At 35.9% G+C, this 20,000-nt stretch overlaps 2 protein-coding genes and 1 pseudogene across 3 annotated transcripts in view; all 3 read right to left on the minus strand.

Moving 5' to 3' along the window:
- LOC125040246 overlaps positions 1 to 165 on the minus strand; it is a 1,235-nt pseudogene extending 1,070 nt beyond the window's left edge.
- A 2,393-nt stretch (positions 166 to 2,558) lies between these two features.
- On the minus strand, positions 2,559 to 3,763 carry LOC125040253 (actin-like). Its single transcript, XM_047634809.1, has one exon. It carries the CDS (start codon positions 3,742 to 3,744, stop codon positions 2,611 to 2,613), a length of 1,134 nt encoding a protein of 377 aa, XP_047490765.1. The 5' UTR covers positions 3,745 to 3,763; the 3' UTR covers positions 2,559 to 2,610.
- Positions 3,764 to 18,706: 14,943 nt separating this feature from the next.
- The window catches only part of LOC125039883 (actin-like), a 7,944-nt gene continuing 6,650 nt past the window's right edge, over positions 18,707 to 20,000 (minus strand). The window contains exon 2 of one of the 2 annotated variants that reach the window (XM_047634230.1): positions 18,707 to 19,857. In XM_047634230.1, the coding sequence (XP_047490186.1) occupies positions 18,757 to 19,857 (1,101 nt within the window). In that variant the 3' untranslated portion in view covers positions 18,707 to 18,756. Of the gene's footprint in view, positions 19,922 to 20,000 lie in introns of both variants that reach the window. The other variant, XM_047634229.1, reaches the window with a different exon arrangement.

Here is a 20,000-nt window from a genome sequence, read left to right on the forward strand (position 1 = left end):
GGGCACGGCCGACGATGGAGGGGAAGACGGCACGGGGGGCGTCGTCTCCGGCGAAACCGGCCTTGACCATGCCGGAGCCATTGTCAACCACAAGGGCGGTCGCGTCCTCGTCGTCACACATGGTGGTGGTTTATGGTTGCAGAAGTATCCTACAGGAGGAGGAAATGCGATTTGATATGGTAACAATGGATTTTATATTTTTGGTTATATGTGAAACCTTGATATATATACTTTATGCATACATATATGTGCATATATATATATATATATATATATATATATATATATGTGTACATATATGCATATATATACGTATATGTGTATATACACACATAGGAATGTATTATGTTTGAATGTGTATATATGTGTGTTTGCACATACGCGCGCACACACATATGCATATATATATACATAAATATATGTGTGTATACACATAACACACGCATATATATTTATACACACGTATGTGTGCATTCACATAAAACACACACAAATATATATATATATATATATATATATATATATATGTATATATATGGGGGTGTGTGTCTGATGTGTGTGCGTGCATTTGTTTAAGGATATGGCCATAAGTATATGCAACTGTTTGTATGTCATAGGTTTAAGTGTGCGTGTTTGGTCTGAGTGGTTACTTCTTTACTGCAATTATAAGTGTATGAACAGGTCTATAATGCAATTAAGGAACACTAAAAAGGCTTATCATCAGCAGTATCATACTGAAGAATGTTTATATATCACACTTATTAAGGCACCATGAACAGTAGGCACACAATCACTTCAACTGTTGATGTGGATGGGTATACACTCACACTCTATCTGCAGCGAGTCTAAGGGTGACTAGATGTTAACAGCAGTAAGATCGCTTTTTATACCTGGCAGTAAGGTATCTGGCAAATGCTCAATATTTCGTGGAATGGAAACCTTACAGTTACCAAGCACAAGGTAAGCTGATACTTTTTGTTCAAACGAAACGAAAAAATACGAAACAAAACGATCGCACACCCAGGTATTAAACAATCTGAAGTGCAACGGTGTGCTTATTTACGTACATACATATGCGTATCTATATCTATATCTAAGTTTATCTATGTATGAATATCTTTACGTAGGTGTGTGTGTGTGTGCGTATGTGTGTATGTGTGTGTATGTGTGTGCACATACACATGCATAAACACACAGATGCCCACACAACACACACATACACACACAAACACACGTACATACGCATGCACACATACAAACAAAGGTCTAGCTTGCCATGTACATACATTCATATATAATTACATATATATAGCCCACATATACGTTTCTGTACGCATATACATATACATACACATAAACAAACACTCCCCACACACAAACGCACACACATAATATATATATATATATATATATATATATATATATATATATATATATATAAACAGATATATATATAAATACACACACATATATGTGTATGTGTGTGTTTGCGTCTGTATATATGTTTATGCATATATATGTGTGTGTATGCATATATACATACATATTCACACATAGTTAATAAATATGTCAACAGATAAATAAGTAAATATGTATATATGTGTGCGTGCGTGCGTTTACAGTATGTGTGTGGGTGTTCATGTGTATATATATATATGCATATATGTATATATATATACATAAGTATATATATATATATATTATTTATATATAAGCATATATATATATGCATATATATATAAATATATATATATATATATATATGTATATATATATATATAAAAGTATATATATATGCATACATAAATAAGTACATATATGCATATATATATATATATATATATATATATAAGTATATAAATGTGTGTGTACCAATATTTATATATGTATATATGTATGTAAACACAAATACGTATACACACAGACACACGTAAGTATACATATGTATATAAACATTTATTCATATATAGGCGTGTGTGTGCGTATATGTATGCGTGTGTGAGTCTGCACTTCCGCACACATGCGTACACACACACACATACCCATATATTACAAGTAGAACAACGAAGGGAAGTACAGAAAAACACACAAATATGCCGAAGGCCTTTTCGCATTTATTGCATCATCAGGGCATATGAGACAAGAGATACATAGATCACATATGCATTGATGTAATAATAACTGCGAAAAAGCCTTCGGCATATTCGTGTTTTCCTGTGCTTCCCTTGAGTGTTCTACTTGCAATTTGTTCGACATGAATTCCACACAGACACACATATATGTTATATATATGATATAGATAATAGGAGAACAAGCATCATGTTTATAGAAAGATTTTAAACTAAGTATATTTCTCTCTGGTTCTGTCTTATCATATGATTCATTCATTTTACTATGTCATATATCTTTATAGGGAGAAACTAATGATACAGTAATCTGTATTTGGATATCAATAACGGAATCTCTATTTCAATTATGGACTTTGAACACATACATAAACGTATTTACACATATTTACACAACTTAAGCAGGAAGGAGAAAGAAATGAGAAAAAAATGTAATCAATTTCAGTTTATTGCTAAATAGATAAATCTGAAACAATATAATTATCTAGAAACATTTGCGGTGGACGATGCCGGGGCCAGACTCTTCGTACTCATCCTTTGTGATCCACATGGACTGGAAGGTGGACAGAGAAGACAGGATGGAACCACCGATCCAGACGGAATATTTACGCTCAGGAGGAGCAATGATCTTGATCTTGATGGTGGAAGGAGCAAGAGCAGTGATTTCCTTCTGCATGCGGTCAGCAATACCAGGGTACATGGTGGTACCACCAGACATGACAATGTTAGCAAACAGATCCTTCCTGATGTCAATGTCGCACCTCATAATGGAGCTGTAAACAGTTTCCTGAATACCAGCAGATTCCATACCAAGGAAGGAAGGTTGGAATAGAGCCTCAGGAGCACGGAAACGCTCGTTACCGATGGTGATGACCTGGCCGTCGGGAAGCTCGTAGGACTTGTCCAAGGAGGAGGAGGCAGCAGCGACGTTCATCTCACTCTCGAAGTCAAGGGCGATGTAGCAAAGCTTCTCCTTGATGTCACGAACGATTTCACGTTCAGCGGTGGTGGTGAAAGAATAGCCACGCTCAGTCATGATCTTCATGAGGTAGTGGGTCAGGTCACGACCAGCCAAGTCAAGACGAAGGATAGCATGAGGAAGAGCAAAACCTTCATAGACGGGGACAAAGTGAGTCACGCCATCACCAGAGTCGCAAACCTCACCGGTAGTACGACCAGAGGCGTAGAGGGAAAGCACGGCCTGGATGGTAATGTAAGTGGCAGGTACGGTGAAAGATTCGAACATGATCTGAGTCATCTTCTCACGGTTGGCCTTGGGGTTGAGGGGAGCCTCAGTGAGAAGTGTGGGGGACTCCTCAGGGGCAACACGGAGCTCATTGTAGAAGGTGTGGTACCAGATCTTCTCCATGTCGTCCCAGTTGGTGATGATACCGTGTTCAATGGGGTACTTGAGGGTGAGGATACCACGCTTGCTCTGGGCCTCATCGCCGACGTAGGCGTCCTTCTGACCCATGCCGACCATCACACCCTGGTGACGGGCACGGCCGACGATGGAGGGGAAGACGGCGCGAGGGGCGTCGTCTCCGGCGAAACCGGCCTTGACCATACCGGAGCCATTGTCAACCACAAGGGCAGTCGCGTCCTCGTCGTCACACATGGTGGTGGTTGTTTATTGATGCAGTAAGTTCTGAAAGTAAAGCAATAATTGTAGTTGCCGTTGAATTGTTTTGAGTAGCTTATATTCTAACACGTTCATCCTAATAAACAATTGAGCGCGTTCATGCACACGTGATGCAGACACACGCAGACTTACACGTCAACAACCACAAACTCACGCAAATACACATCACACGGATATCACAAAATTATACAAATAAACACATACAGGAACTCACCCACGCAAACGAAAAAAAAAAAAAAATAATAATAATAACACATTCAATCACTCTTTCACACACTTTAATTATCGCCAATTGAAATTGCTCTATGGCCACAACAAACTAGTATCTTATCTCACGTTTAACGCTCACCACAGAAGAGATATGACCTACCCGCAATGAGTCGAAACGTGACTGAGCATAATCTTGGTAGCGGACTCTTTATATACTTGGGAAGAGAACTCTGGCAATTGTTTTGGCTATCTGGCACTTGGTAACGATTGCCTGACTTACCAATTATTCCCAAATACCTAATCCCCTTGTACCCTGAATTTTCTTTGTCTCTTCTATGTACCGCTTTCGTTATATTGGGCCACTTTTTGCACTCTTTTATTCTTCCGCTTTCTCTATGTTCCTACTGCTACGATTCTGTTGTGCCATTTTGTTTTTGTTTTGCTTACACTGTCACACTTTTGTTCTTACAATATCATTTTGTTATTACAAGGTCGTTCTGTGGTGGTACCGCCACTTCTTTGTTTTGTATCACTTTTGCTATTTTGTTGGACCGGTGGATCCTAACCTTCCGTCAGTCACGTACCCCTTGAAGCTTTGTATTATCTACCGCGCAACTTTGTAAATTTTACTAGTATTTGTGTTTATTTTTTAAAAGCATTTATTCAGTAAATATTTCACCTGAATAAGGAAAATTAGCGAAATCCTAAAGTAGACTAGATGATTTAGATACATATAATTGAAAATAATGATTAAATGTTAGGGATAAGTTACTGTGCGTTCTCATGGGGCTACGTATACCCAGTTGTATTAGACCAATTGAATTAAGAATTCAGAAAGAAATAGATCATCCAGTATGTGTTATAAATCTATATTAATGTGCACAACTTTGAAAATGCTACATATTTTCTTTCCAACTACTATATCCAACTAAAACACACTCACACACACACACACATACACAGTATATGTGTGCTGATAAGGAAGATATACACACTGCAAAATGCAGTAAGAGTTTATTCCCTCAAGCAACATTTCCGCTCGGGTTGGTAAGTCCTGTCCTCTAAACCCTGATCGCCTGCCAGACATTCCCTCACGTGGTATAAAACTCGGACTCAACACAGGACACACTCAGTCACGAATGAACCGTAGAGAGTAAGAGTTTATATTGTTTACTCGCACGGACAGTTCCTGTAATTAAGGTCAAAGTAAATTGGTCAGCTAGAGATAGATAGATAAGTATATACCGATATACATACATATACATATATATATATATATATATATATATATATATATATATATATTGATAGATAGATAGATAGATAATGCACACATACCCACACACACACACCTACACACACACACACACACACACACACACACACACACACACATATATATATATATATATATATATATATATATATATATATATAAATGAATGAATAAATACTTATATGTATATATTCATATATATGTGTGTATGTGCAGATGTGTGTGCGTAGTATAAATATATGTATAGATATATGCTCACACACACACACACACACACACACACACACACACACACACACACACATATATATATATATATATATATATATATATATATATATATATATATATATATATACATATATGTATGTTTCCACATACACATACACACACACATATATACATACACACACGTATATATATATATATATATATATATATATATATATATATACATATATGTATGTTTCCACATACACATACACACACACATATACACACGTATATATATATATATATATATATATATATATATATATATATATATATATATATATACATATATATGTGTGTGCTTGTGTGTGTGTGTGTGTGTGTGTGTGTGTGTGTGTGTGTGTGTGTGTGTGTGTGTGTATCACATACTATACACAGATACACAAACGCATATGTATCGTGATCACATATCGTACATGTACACCCACTATAGCACACTTGTATATGTAGATATATCGATGATTCTGCAATGGATGGATGCAAAAGTCGAACTCTTCCCCGGATGATATACTGTACTGTGCTACGTGGGGCATAAATAAATTAATATCTCGAGAGCTAACGTCACAGAATCATATAAATATATATACACACATACACTCGCACACACAAACACACACATATATATATATGAATATAATTTATATATGTATATACATGCACACACACACACACACACACACACACACACACACACACACACACACACACACACACACACACACACACACATATATATATATATATATATATATATTACATATGTATATACACATGTACACATATATATGTATATATATATTTATACATACATAGACACACACACACACAGCTCGAGGTGCAACTATACAGCGAAGGGCCCGAGGCAGGAGCCCCATTTTCGCACAGACGATGGCGGGCGCCTCGTTAAGCAGTTACTAGCCGGATCTTTCAAGACGAGGAGAAAGGGGTTGAAGAACCGCAGACAGCTCTTCCCGACAGGCCACCGACGAAAGGGCAGGGTCGGGCCACATATATTTAAGACTAAGTAGAAGCTAGCTTTCGCAAATCTCGCTTAAGTGAACTGAACCCAATAGGTGTCACGAGCAGACTTCGTCCAGGAAAAAGGGGGGGTGGGGGGGTGATTGGAGGTAAGTGAGTCATCTCTGGGCAGCCATAGGCACCGAGATAACGCCGTATTCGTAATGCACCGAGTTGTCCATGTGAATGAACCTATAAGTGGCAGCTCCCGGGAGAGATAAAGCTAGATATCCTCGGTGATGCTTGGCTGAAGAGATCAGGAGAGATGTGAACGACCGAGAGAGGTTTAAACATTTTATTCTTATTTACTGCTAAGTAAGCAGAGCAGGTTTCACTTGATTAGCATAGACAAAAGCTGATCGTTGACTGGTCTTCTACGATCTCTAAACAGCCACTTCTTTGACTGCGTTTTGTCACATTACAGACGTTTAAAGAAATTAATCTTGAACCCACTTTTTTAGAATCTCTGTTAGAATATCTGCCTTTGTTTACAGCTGATCTGGGCGCAAAAGTTTGGGAACCCATCGAACAGATGGTCTGCTCAATTCCACTACTTCAGCTAAAATCGTATAAGCTATTGCTTCCGCTGTTATTAACTGGTCCTATTCTATTTGAGCAAAAACACAATTTTCCTGGCAAGCTGACGTACCCTGACACTGCGAGTGTTAATTGCACAACCTTCCGTCAATTCTTATCCACTATTAGACTCCTGATTTATTTAGGACACTCTCCAAAAACTTGTCCTAAACCATAAAAGATATGCACATTCTTTCACTCCCCGTGAATTTCATGTCGCTGAAAAATAGGCTTTTCCAACCAAGTATCACCAACTCACTTGGTGATCGCGAGGTTAGTAAGAGTGTTCTGGCAAAGAAAGAGTGAAGCCCACTCACATTATCAACACACACACGCAAACACACAATATATATAAGTGTATATTTGTGTGTAATTATATATATACATATATATGTATATATATATATATATATATATATATATATATATATATATATTTATATTTTCTATTTACGTCCGCAAGGACTGTCTTATAAAATTGTCCAAACGCGTAAGGACTGTCTTTAATTTATTCTTACGCAAATTTTCCTCTGTTATAGTTCATTCCGCTTTGGAAATAATAAGAAAATTTTCGAAGCCTCTTTCGACAATTTGTCAAACGTTAATTGAGCCATCTCCTTCATTTTTTATTGTTGTATTTTAATAAAAAATACAGTTAGCGGCGTCCGCCTTTGCAACTGATGCAATGATAATAAGCGAAGGGTGCCACATCACATTTAGATATACTTAATATGTAATATTACTACCATGATATAAACAAGCTTTATGGCTGTGTTTGCCTTATCGTCTTATGATAATAGATTATCAAAATAGAGTTTATTACGATGTGAATGTTTATTATATTATCGGCATTAACTATCTTTCTAGCTAGCTATTTATCTATATATACATATATACGTACACACACATACACACACACACACACACACACATACACACACACAAATATATATATATATATATATATATATATATATTGAGAGAGATAGAGAGAGAGAGAGAGAGAGAGAGAGAGAGAGGGAGGGAGATAAATAAATAAAGAGAGAGAAAGAGAGGGGGGGGGGGGGGGATAGAGAAAGATGTGTGAATGTATGTATGATTATGGATGATAGACTTTCTATATGAGAAAGTGTCCGAACAAAGCTCTGCGACTTTAGATCTTGCAACTGACTTACCAGGCGTTCCATCTGTATCCCTTGATTCTTAAGGATTCTTAGGCACCCGCTTTGTTTGTTTGTTTTCGGGACTTAACAAAACTATAAGCAGTTTCTTCTTGGTGAATTTATATATCAGATGACGTTAAACACAAATAATTATATATTTAATAACATTTGCAAAGCAACTAAAGAACTTAATTTGCTACAAGAAAGATTTTGACTCATTTACCTCCTACTGATACCGTGGTTTTGTACTTGAGAAACAGAATGAAAGCAAATGAATAAATCTTATGCTGCGTCTCATACAATTCGTATGTAAACAGATATTATTTAGGACATGCATTGCCACACATATCATATTAAAAGTAGGCCGGCAAAATAAGTTACTCGGAGACAAGAGCTCAAGAAATAAATGTAAAAAGAAAAAAAATCAAGGCTAGTTTTATATTATGGAGCAAAATCAGAAGGCACGAAGTGAATACAAATTCCGTACAAAGATATTCAGTATTCCTAAGATGAAATGAATCGCAATAAATGTGACGTAGAGGATGCTCATGAGACTAGTTTGTTATGTTTTACAAATTCAGTGCAGAGGTTTGTACAGGAAGATTTCAGCACATAAGAGGTATGCATGATACTCTTAGAGGAAATGAAAACAACAGAAGTTAATGGTAGCAAATTCCTGGTATGAAGAAACTATAATCTTATGGATAATCAAAACGAGCCGTCGGTTACGCAGTCAAGGACACTATAGCTATCTTTTTACATCATATATATATATATATATATATATCCTTTTGATTTATTATCAAACGTTAATTTAGTTGTTTCTTATATTTTACTGATATTTTCTACTCCCGTCTGCAAGGATTGTCTTAAAAAAAAAAAAAAAAATCCTAACGCGTAAGGATTGTCTATATTTTGTTCATATGCAAATTTTCCTCTGTTGAAGAATATTCCGCTTTGGACATAATAAGAAGAGCTTCGAAGCTTCTTTTGACAAATTGTAAAAAGGTTAATTGAGCCGTCTCCTTCATTTTTATTTTTGTATTTTATTATAATACAAATATCGGCGTTCGCCTTTACAACTGATGCAATGGCAATAAGCGTAGGGTTGCCACATCACATTTAGATATAATTACTATGTAATATTACCATTATGATATAGACAAGATTTATTGTTATGTTTACCTTGTCGTCTTATTACAAAAGATGATCAAAATACGGTTTATTACAATATTTATTCTATTACCAGTATTACTTTTGAGCTGAAGCACGCGGCAAATCAAACTTTTTTTTTTTTTGTCTAAGAAAAAAAAAATATGTGTGTGTATGCATACACACATACAAGTATGTATATATATATATATATATATATATATATATATATATATATATATATATATATTTATATATATATATATATATATAGAGAGAGAGAGAGAGAGAGAGAGAAGGAGAGGTTGAGAAAGATATGTGAATGTATGTATGATTATAGATGATATACTTTCTATAAGAGAAAGTGTCCGAACAAAGCTCTGCGACTTTAGATCTTGCAACTGACTTACCAGGCGTTCCATCTGTATCCCTTGATTCTTAAGGATTCTTAGACACCCGCTTTGTCTGTTTGTTTTCGGGACTCACCAAAACTATAAGCAGTTTCCTCTTGGTGAATCTATATATCAGGTGACGTTAAACACAAATAATTATAAATTTATTAACATTTGCAAAGAAACTAAAGAACTTAATTTGCTACAAGAAAGATTTTGACTCATTTACCTCCTCCTGATATCGTGGTTTTGTACTTGATAAACATAATGAAAGCAAATGAATAAATCTTATGCAGCGTCTCATACAATTCGTATATAAACAGATATTATTTAGGACATGCATTGCCACACATATCATATTAAAAGTAGGCCGGCAAAATAAGTTACTCGGAGACAAGAGCTCAAGAAATAAATGTAAAAAGAAAAAAATAGTTATATATTATGGAGCAAAATCAGAAGGCACGAAGTGAATACAAATTCCGTACAAAGATATTCAGTATTCCTAAGATGAAATGAATCGCAATAAATGTGACGTAGAGGATGCTCATGAGACTAGTTTGTTATGTTTTACAAATTCAGTGCAGAGGTTTGTACAGGAAGATCTCAGCACATAATAGGTATGCATGACACTCTTAGAGGAAATGAAAACAACAGAAGTTAATGGTAGCAAATTCCTGGTATGAAGAAACTATAATCTTATGGATAATCAAAACGAGCCGTCGGTTACGCAGTCAAGGACACTATAGCTATCTTTTTACATCATATATATATATATATATATATATATATACGTACACACACACACACACACACACACACACACACACACACACACACACATATATATATATATATATATAAATACCCTTTTGATTTATTATCAAACGTTAATTTAGTTGTTTCTTATATTTTACTGACATTTTCTACTCCCGTCTGCAAGGATTGTCTTAAAAAAGAAAAAAAAATCCTAAATAGAATTGTCTATATTTTGTTCATATGCAAATTTTCCTCTGTTGAAGAATATTCCGCTTTGGACATAATAAGAAGAGATTCGAAGCTTCTTTTGACAAATTGTAAAAAGGTTAATTGAGCCGTCTCCTTCATTTGTATTTTTGTATTTTATTATAATACAAATATTGGCGTTCGCCTTTACAACTGATGCAATGGCAATAAGCGTAGGGTTGCCACATCACATTTAGATATAATTACTATGTAATATTACCATTATGATATAGACAAGATTTATTGTTATGTTTACCTTGTCGTCTTATTACAAAAGATGATCATAATACGGTTTATTACAATGTTTACTCTATTACCAGTATTACTTTTGAGCTGAAGCACGCGGCAAATCAAACTTTTTTTTTTTTTTGTCTAAGGAAAAAAAAAATATGTGTGTGTGTGTATGCATACACACATACAAGTATGTGTATATATATATATATATATATATATATATATATATATATATATATGTATATATATATATATATATATATATATAGAGAGAGAGAGAGAGAGAGAGAGAAAGAAGGAGAGGTTGAGAAAGATATGTGAATATATGTATGATTATGGATGACAGACTTTCTATATGAGAAAGTGTCCGAACAAAGCTCTGCGACTTTAGATCTTGCAACTGACTTACCAGGCGTTCCATCTGTATCCCTTGATGCTTAAGGATTCTTAGACACTAACTTTGTTTGTTTGTTTTCGGGACTCACCAAAACTATAAACAGTTTCTTCTCGGTGAATTTATATATCAGATGACGTTAAACATAAAGAATTCTATATTTAATAACCTTTGCATAGAAACTAAAGAACTTAATTTGCTACAAGAAAGATTTTGACTCCTTTACCTCCTCCTGATATCGTGGTTTTGTACTTGAGAAACAGAATGAAAGCAAATGAATAAATCTTATGCAGCGTCTCATACAATTCGTATATAAACAGATATTATTTAGGACAAGAATTCCCACCTCATATTAAAAGTAGGCCCGCAAAATAAGTTACTCGGAGACAAGAGCAGAAAAAACTAAATTAAAATAAAAATATTTAAAAAATCGAGACTAGTTATATATTATGATGCAAAATCAGAAGGCAAGAGGTGAATACAGAGATATTCAATATTCCTAAGATCAAATGAATCGTATCAAATATGACGTAGAGGATGATCATTATACTAGTTTGTTATGTTTTACAAATTCAGTACAGAGGTTAGTACAGGAAGAGATCAGCCCATAATAGGTGCCGTGACTAGTCAAAAATGAAAAAGCTGTCGCAATAAATCGAATTGTATTGTTACCGAGCAGTTGGGCTAAAGTCGTTATTCGAGGGTTGTTATTATTATTATTATTATTTTTTATTATTACTTTCTTTTGCTAGGCCATGAGCATATATATGTATATATACATACATATATACACATATATACACACATACATATATATATATACACACACACACATATATGCATATATACATACATATATAAATCGATTGATATTTATTAATAATGACAATCTAACTTTTTTAACGTCTACTGTGACTTACACGAGCTGTACTTTCAGAGAACAAGGATTATGGATTTGCCATGGATGAATATCTCTCAAAAAGAAAAAAAAAGGAAAAGGAAGTGCGATTTTTGCGCTAAGGACAGCAGGGGCTCGTCCCTTTATCACTGTAAGTAAATACTTGTTAATTTACCATTTTGAAGAAGAAAACGCTCATAATTTGACGTAGTTAATGAATATTTCATGGAAAATCAACCTGTCAGAAATAAATTTGGTTAGAGTAAATGCGACCGAAGAATGTAGAGCGAAGGGTGTTTGGAGGAAACGAAAGGGAATCCGATATGACTTTCCTCATTCCTGTACTCGAAGACAAAATCAGCTATCGCAGGGACCGGGAAAACTATTCCTCCTGATTTTGTATTACATCCTCAAGGAGAGTACAATCGTCAGTGAAGGGTCAGCGTACTGGAAGTTGCATCTCACGATCGGCTCAAAGTAAGTATTTCGTCAATCCGGCAGACCACCGTATGAGCACGCTTATGGGAGGACGTAAAGACTTTTGGTTTGAAATCATGAAATAGGAAAGTAAATTTGCTTGTATCTGAGCGGTTACTTATTCCTCCATCACACACACACACACACGCACGCACACACACACACACACACACACACACACACACACACACACACACACACACACACACACACACACACACACACACACACACAAACACACACACACACACACACACGCACACATACAGCTGTTCCTTTAAGATAAAGGATCATATGCAATGTTTTTTTCTCCCAATATCTAAACATGATACGTAATATTGAAAAAAAAAAATAACAGATGAAAATTCTATGAAAAAGCAGCAAGCCAGTGTTTCCCAAAGGGGTAGTGGGTTTTAAGTAGAATCATGATGTTCATTCATTATCATGGACATAGAAAGGAAATATCAACAACAACAGCAATAATGTTAAACAGTGAATCGCAAGGGCTGTAAATTAACAACATGTAAAACTTAAGCATGTTTAGTGGTATTGATATCGTTGAATTGTAACAAATGTGACACAACACCATTACACATTGTTCACCGAACGCAGAAAGATTAAGGGCTTACATGTGATCTATGTGTTAAGCCCGAAACAATACAGCAAATTTTTTTTTTCCGCGAGCACCCTGCCAAGCAAGATACTGGAATATCGGAAAATAGAATCTTCCTATAGGTACCTAAACAGCATTCAGCGCCGTTTAATTGTTATTTTTGTATTTGTATTTCAAATGTTACAGTACAAGTTACAGTGAAAAACAAACTCCTATAATAAGCTGAAAACTCACTCTCCAAATTTTAAATGCCCGTGGCTTGCAAACTTTTGTGAAACTGAACTGCTGGACATTTCATAGTTCTACACCTATTTATTTATGTATTTATTTATTTAATTTTTATAAAGATAAATGAGTATTTCGAAGCTCCCAAAACATATAAGAAAGAAATATTCATTCGCAAATGAAGGGCTTCTTCCCGTTGCATATTTTTGTTAGCGTTAGTGCATTATGCTATTTACTGCATAGAATTGACGTGAAACAGGGAAGACTATATATATATATATATATATATATATATATATATATATATTTATATATATATTTATATATATATATATATATATATATATATATATATATATATATATATATGTGTGTGTGTGTATGTGTGTGTGTGTGTGTGTGTGTGTGTGTGTGTGTGTGTGTGTGTGTATACATATAGATAGATAGATAGATAGATGGATAGATAGATACAGATATTCAATCTATTAATTTATCTTGGCAAATGTGCGGTAGTCTGAATTTTGTTTTGTTGAGAAGTCTTATTGAAAATGTATTATTGTAATTAATATTTTATATACATCTTCTTTTGTTCTTTTTGCGCATTCCTATTCCACTTGACCGAATTTGTAATAATCAAAACTAGGTAATCGGTAGTTTTGCGCAATAAAGTTATCACTTTGCAAGCAACAGAATGAAATAGTATCGTTGGGTCAGTCAGACAAGACGTCGATGGCATTTGTTCTAGTTCCGAAGGACCATCATTGACAGTCACTCTACCTTGCTAGCATGTAGATGTGGATGGTATGACTATGGGAGTCAATTGCTATATCGTTTTTTTTTTTTTTTTTTTTTTTTTTTCTGTTGGCTTCAGAGATGCAATGTAGATATGGTCAAACATTACTCATGAGCCGACCGTGAAATCTAGGATCATTTCAAATTAAGTAGAATATTTAAAGTATATGACAGTTTGTGTAAGTCAGTGGCGTTCAAACTGCTGGTGCAAGAACTGGTAATAGAAGGGGGGGAGAGGGATGTGAGGTGAGACCATGTAATAGGAACTGCAATTTGCAAGTACGCAAATGTATATCTAAGCACATACACACAAAAGAGTCATTATCCTCATCCCGTAGGCGTACAATAATTCGAAATAGGATCTCGATGTACTTCTGGTAACTTGATGTTTTCACCGTTGGTCGCCAGGTAAGGATGATCTACAGCAGGTGTGAGGTCGCAGGAAGTAGAACCTAGTGTGTTCTGGTATTATTCCTACTGTTGATAAAATTGAAGCTGTAAGTTAAAGGTATTACACTTTCTTACATTTAAAAGGAACGCCTGCCTTTTACTTTCATTGAGTTTCCTTTTCAAATGGCTCAGCATATTTCAAATATTATGTGTTATGATTTATTTCCTTAATTTTTTTCAGAAAAAATTCCCTACTGTCAGACTATGATACAACAATCGTTACAAAGAAGGGTAACAGTAACTGGTGTATACATAGTTGTAGAAAGAATGCATCTTTGGGCAATTATGTATATACATATATATGTATATGTATATATGTATGTTTAAATGTATATGTATGTATGTATGTACATTATATATATATATATATATATATATATATATATATATATATACATATATATTTATTTATTTATTTATTTATATGCGTGTGTGTGTAAATGTTTACAGGAGCACATATTTGTTTTATATATATATATATATATATATATATATATATATATGACTATACATATCATATATTTATGTATGTATATCAGGTATATTTATCACAAATAGATGCATATATATATATATATATATATGAACCGCGTTCATTTTGACAATTGTATAAAAGGTATGAATGAGAATGAATATCTTCACAATACAAGAGATGTATTTGACCGGTTTCGACTATGTCTTCGTCAGAAATACATACATTTAAGGGAAATACAGAGTATATATATATTAGACATGAGGTGATGGACTACCTGACGACTGTGACCTCCTACTTGTTGACCGTATAATTGCAGCTGCGACCTTGGATAGTTTGAATCTACCCGACGCTGCGTTGATGCTTTTCTCCGTCGCGATGTAAGCAGCTTCCATTACCTTCCTTTTCTGTATGTACAGTCCTCCATGGACTATTTTTGCTTCCTTCCAATTGGGTAGATGTCCAGCTTCATCTACATGTACCACCATGGCGTTGGAAGTTCTATGGTGACGGATGTCAGCTCGATGTTCGCTGATCCTGGTGCTGAAACCTCGGCCTGTTTCACCATAGTAAGCTGTATCGCAACTGCTGCAGGGTATGCGATATACAGCACTGTTAGGGTTGTTACTGAGCTGCTTCTTGTCCCGTATCATGTCATGTATCTTTTTCCCGGATGTGCTGGCGATTTTCACATTATCGCCAAAATATCTGCTAATCGTCTGGGAAATGTTACATGACGGTATTACGAGAAAATCATTAGAGGAAGATGCAGGGTTAGGTTTCGTGAGAATATTCTCCGCCTTCTTTCTGAGGTTTAAAAGGAAGCCTCTGGGGTATTTATGATTCATAAAGGAATTAACAACAAAGGCAACCTCATCCTCAAGAAATTCAGGGCTGCAGATCCTCAGTGCTCTGAGGAAGAAGCCGATTACAACGCCAGATTTTGTTTTGTTGCTGTGGGCGGAGTAGTAATGAATATAATCATTTTTGTTTGTAGGCTTCCTGTATACAGAGAAACGTAGGCCGTTGTCACCCCGATGGATCAGAGTGTCCAAGAAAGGTAATTTCTGATCCTCTTCCTCTTCCACGGTGAACTGGATTTTCTCGTGGACGGAGTTAAGTCGCGTCAGTATAAGTTGTAAGCACGACCTTCTGGGGACAACAACGAGGACATCATCTACGTATCGAAGCCAAGTTGAGTGCCTGCCGATTATATCCTTATAATTATCCCTCTCCAGCGTCTCCATGAACAGGCAGGCCATGACTGCACTCAGGGGGGAGCCCATGGTAAGACCACTTATCTGCTGGTATTCTTCCCCAGCAAATTCAAAGTAGCCGAAGTCCACGCATAACTTCACCAGGCGAACGAAGTTATGTCTCGGCAGTGGAAGTTCTGCGTCTGTCATGGAGCTGGTGACCCTCTCGACCGCTCGAGAAGCAGCTCAGTAACAACCCTAACAGTGCTGTATATCGCATACCCTGCAGCAGTTGCGATACAGCTTACTATGGTGAAACAGGCCGAGGTTTCAGCACCAGGATCAGCGAACATCGAGCTGACATCCGTCACCATAGAACTTCCAACGCCATGGTGGTACATGTAGATGAAGCTGGACATCTACCCAATTGGAAGGAAGCAAAAATAGTCCATGGAGGACTGTACATACAGAAAAGGAAGGTAATGGAAGCTGCTTACATCGCGACGGAGAAAAGCATCAACGCAGCGTCGGGTAGATTCAAACTATCCAAGGTCGCAGCTGCAATTATACGGTCAACAAGTAGGAGGTCACAGTCGTCAGGTAGTCCATCACCTCATGTCTAATATATATATACTCTGTATTTCCCTTAAATGTATGTATTTCTGACGAAGACATAGTCGAAACCGGTCAAATACATCTCTTGTATTGTGAAGATATTCATTCTCATTCATACCTTTTATACATATATATATATATATATATATATATATATATATATATATATATATATATATATATATATATATATGTAAACACACATATATGCACATCCATCAGATGAAAAGAAAAAGAAAACATACAGAAATGATCCAGGTTCTAGATGACCGAAGCTAATCGCTGGCCATGAGTGATGACGCAAACAAAGGAAGAGAAGCGTTGTTTGTATTTTGAATTACACATATATGGGGCACCAAAGTTTTAAGTGTTTAGGGCCTCTAAAGGGCTTAATCCGGCCCTGTATATATATATATATATATATATATATATATATGCACACACACACACATACACACACATATATACACACAGACACACAAAGACACGTATACACACATACGTGTGTATATGTATATATATGTATGTGTCTGTGTGTATTTGCATGCTTGCACAGTCCTTATATAAATATATACTTGCATATATATAAATATGTATATATATACATACATATATACACATATATATGCACACACACAGACACACACACACATATATACAAACACACACAGACACACATACTTATATTTATATATATTTGTATATATATGTATATATGCATATATATACATGTAAATACACGCTCATACACACAAACATATATATATATATATATATATATATATATATATATATAAATATATATATATGTATATAAACACACACATATATATATATATATATATATATATATATATATATATATGTACACACACACACATAAATATGTATATATATATATATATATATATATATATATATATATGTATATATATGTATAAATGTGTGTGTATTTACAGTATATAATATACTGTATATATACACATTTGTATAACACACACACACACACACACACACACACACACACACACACACACACACACACACATATATATATATATATATATATATATATGCATATATACATATACATATACATATACATATACATATATATGCATACAAATATATTTGTGTTTGCAATATATATCTATATTGTTATTCATAAACTATTTATCATTTCCATTATCATGGTGAGCGAATGTTTGTTGTAATCACCTTCATTAAGAACATAATCATTGGTTTATGGCCAACATCGATATCAATTTTATATATGATATATACATTCATGTATATATAATTATGATATATATAATTATATATATATTTATATATTTCTTTCTATCTAGAATGTCATTGACATATATTTCGATGACAACTGCATTTGTATGTTTAGCTTGTTGTAAGAAATGATATCATATATTTAATGACTGCTCCCCCCCCCCCCCATATCAATGTTGAATGTTCTGTTTTTTTTTTTAATGAAACCTAGAAAAGGATTAATAACTTCAGCTGTTTTGGAATTTTATTATCAATTGTAATAAAAGTTGTCAGTCTCCATTTAGAAGCATTTACGGTGGACGATGCCAGGACCAGACTCTTCGTATTCATCCTTGGTGATCCACATGGACTGGAAGGTGGACAGAGAAGACAGGATGGAACCGCCGATCCAGACGGAGTACTTACGCTCAGGAGGAGCAATGATCTTGATCTTGATGGTGGAAGGAGCAAGAGCAGTGATTTCCTTCTGCATGCGGTCAGCAATACCAGGGTACATGGTGGTACCACCAGACATGACGATGTTGGCGAACAGGTCCTTCCTGATGTCAATGTCGCACCTCATGATGGAGCTGTGGACGGTTTCCTGAATACCAGCAGATTCCATACCAAGGAAGGAAGGCTGGAACAGAGCCTCAGCGCAGCGGAAACGCTCGTTGCCAATAGTGATGACCTGACCGTCGGGAAGCTCGTAGGACTTATCCAGGGAGGAGGAAGCAGCAGCGACGTTCATCTCACTCTCGAAATCAAGGGCGATGTAGCAAAGCTTCTCCTTGATGTCACGGACGATTTCACGTTCAGCGGTGGTAGTGAAGGAATAGCCACGCTCAGTCATGATCTTCATCAGGTAGTGGGTCAGGTCACGACCGGCCAAGTCAAGACGAAGGATAGCATGAGGGAGAGCAAAACCTTCATAGACAGGGACGAAGTGAGTCACGCCATCACCAGAGTCGCAAACTTCACCGGTAGTACGACCAGAGGCGTAGAGGGACAGGACAGCCTGGATGGTAATGTAAGTGGCAGGAACATTGAAGGACTCGAACATGATCTGAGTCATCTTCTCACGGTTAGCCTTGGGGTTGAGGGGGGCCTCAGTGAGAAGTGTGGGAGACTCCTCAGGGGCAACACGGAGCTCATTGTAGAAGGTGTGGTACCAGATCTTCTCCATGTCGTCCCAGTTGGTGATGATACCGTGTTCAATGGGGTACTTGAGGGTAAGGATACCACGCTTGCTCTGGGCCTCATCACCGACGTAGGCGTCCTTCTGACCCATACCGACCATCACACCCTGGTGACGGGCACGGCCGACGATGGAGGGGAAGACGGCGCGAGGGGCGTCGTCTCCGGCGAAACCAGCCTTGCAGAGGCCGGAGCCATTGTCAACCACAAGGGCAGTGAGATCTTCGTCGTCACACATGATGTCGGTGGTTTATGAGTGTTGGAGTATCCTGTGTGGAAATTACACTGCTAGGAATTTAAACGAATAATAAACAAACGTGCTCAGTCGGTATTTTTACATATACACAT

This window comes from Penaeus chinensis, chromosome 28 (genome assembly GCF_019202785.1).
Source record: "Penaeus chinensis breed Huanghai No. 1 chromosome 28, ASM1920278v2, whole genome shotgun sequence".
NCBI classification, from domain to species: domain Eukaryota; kingdom Metazoa; phylum Arthropoda; class Malacostraca; order Decapoda; family Penaeidae; genus Penaeus; species Penaeus chinensis.

What these genes read in the sequence shown, in the direction of transcription:
- LOC125040253 (XM_047634809.1), bottom strand. Translation starts at nt 3,744, where the DNA reads ATGTGTGACGACGAGGACGCGACTGCCCTTGTGGTTGACAATGGCTCC.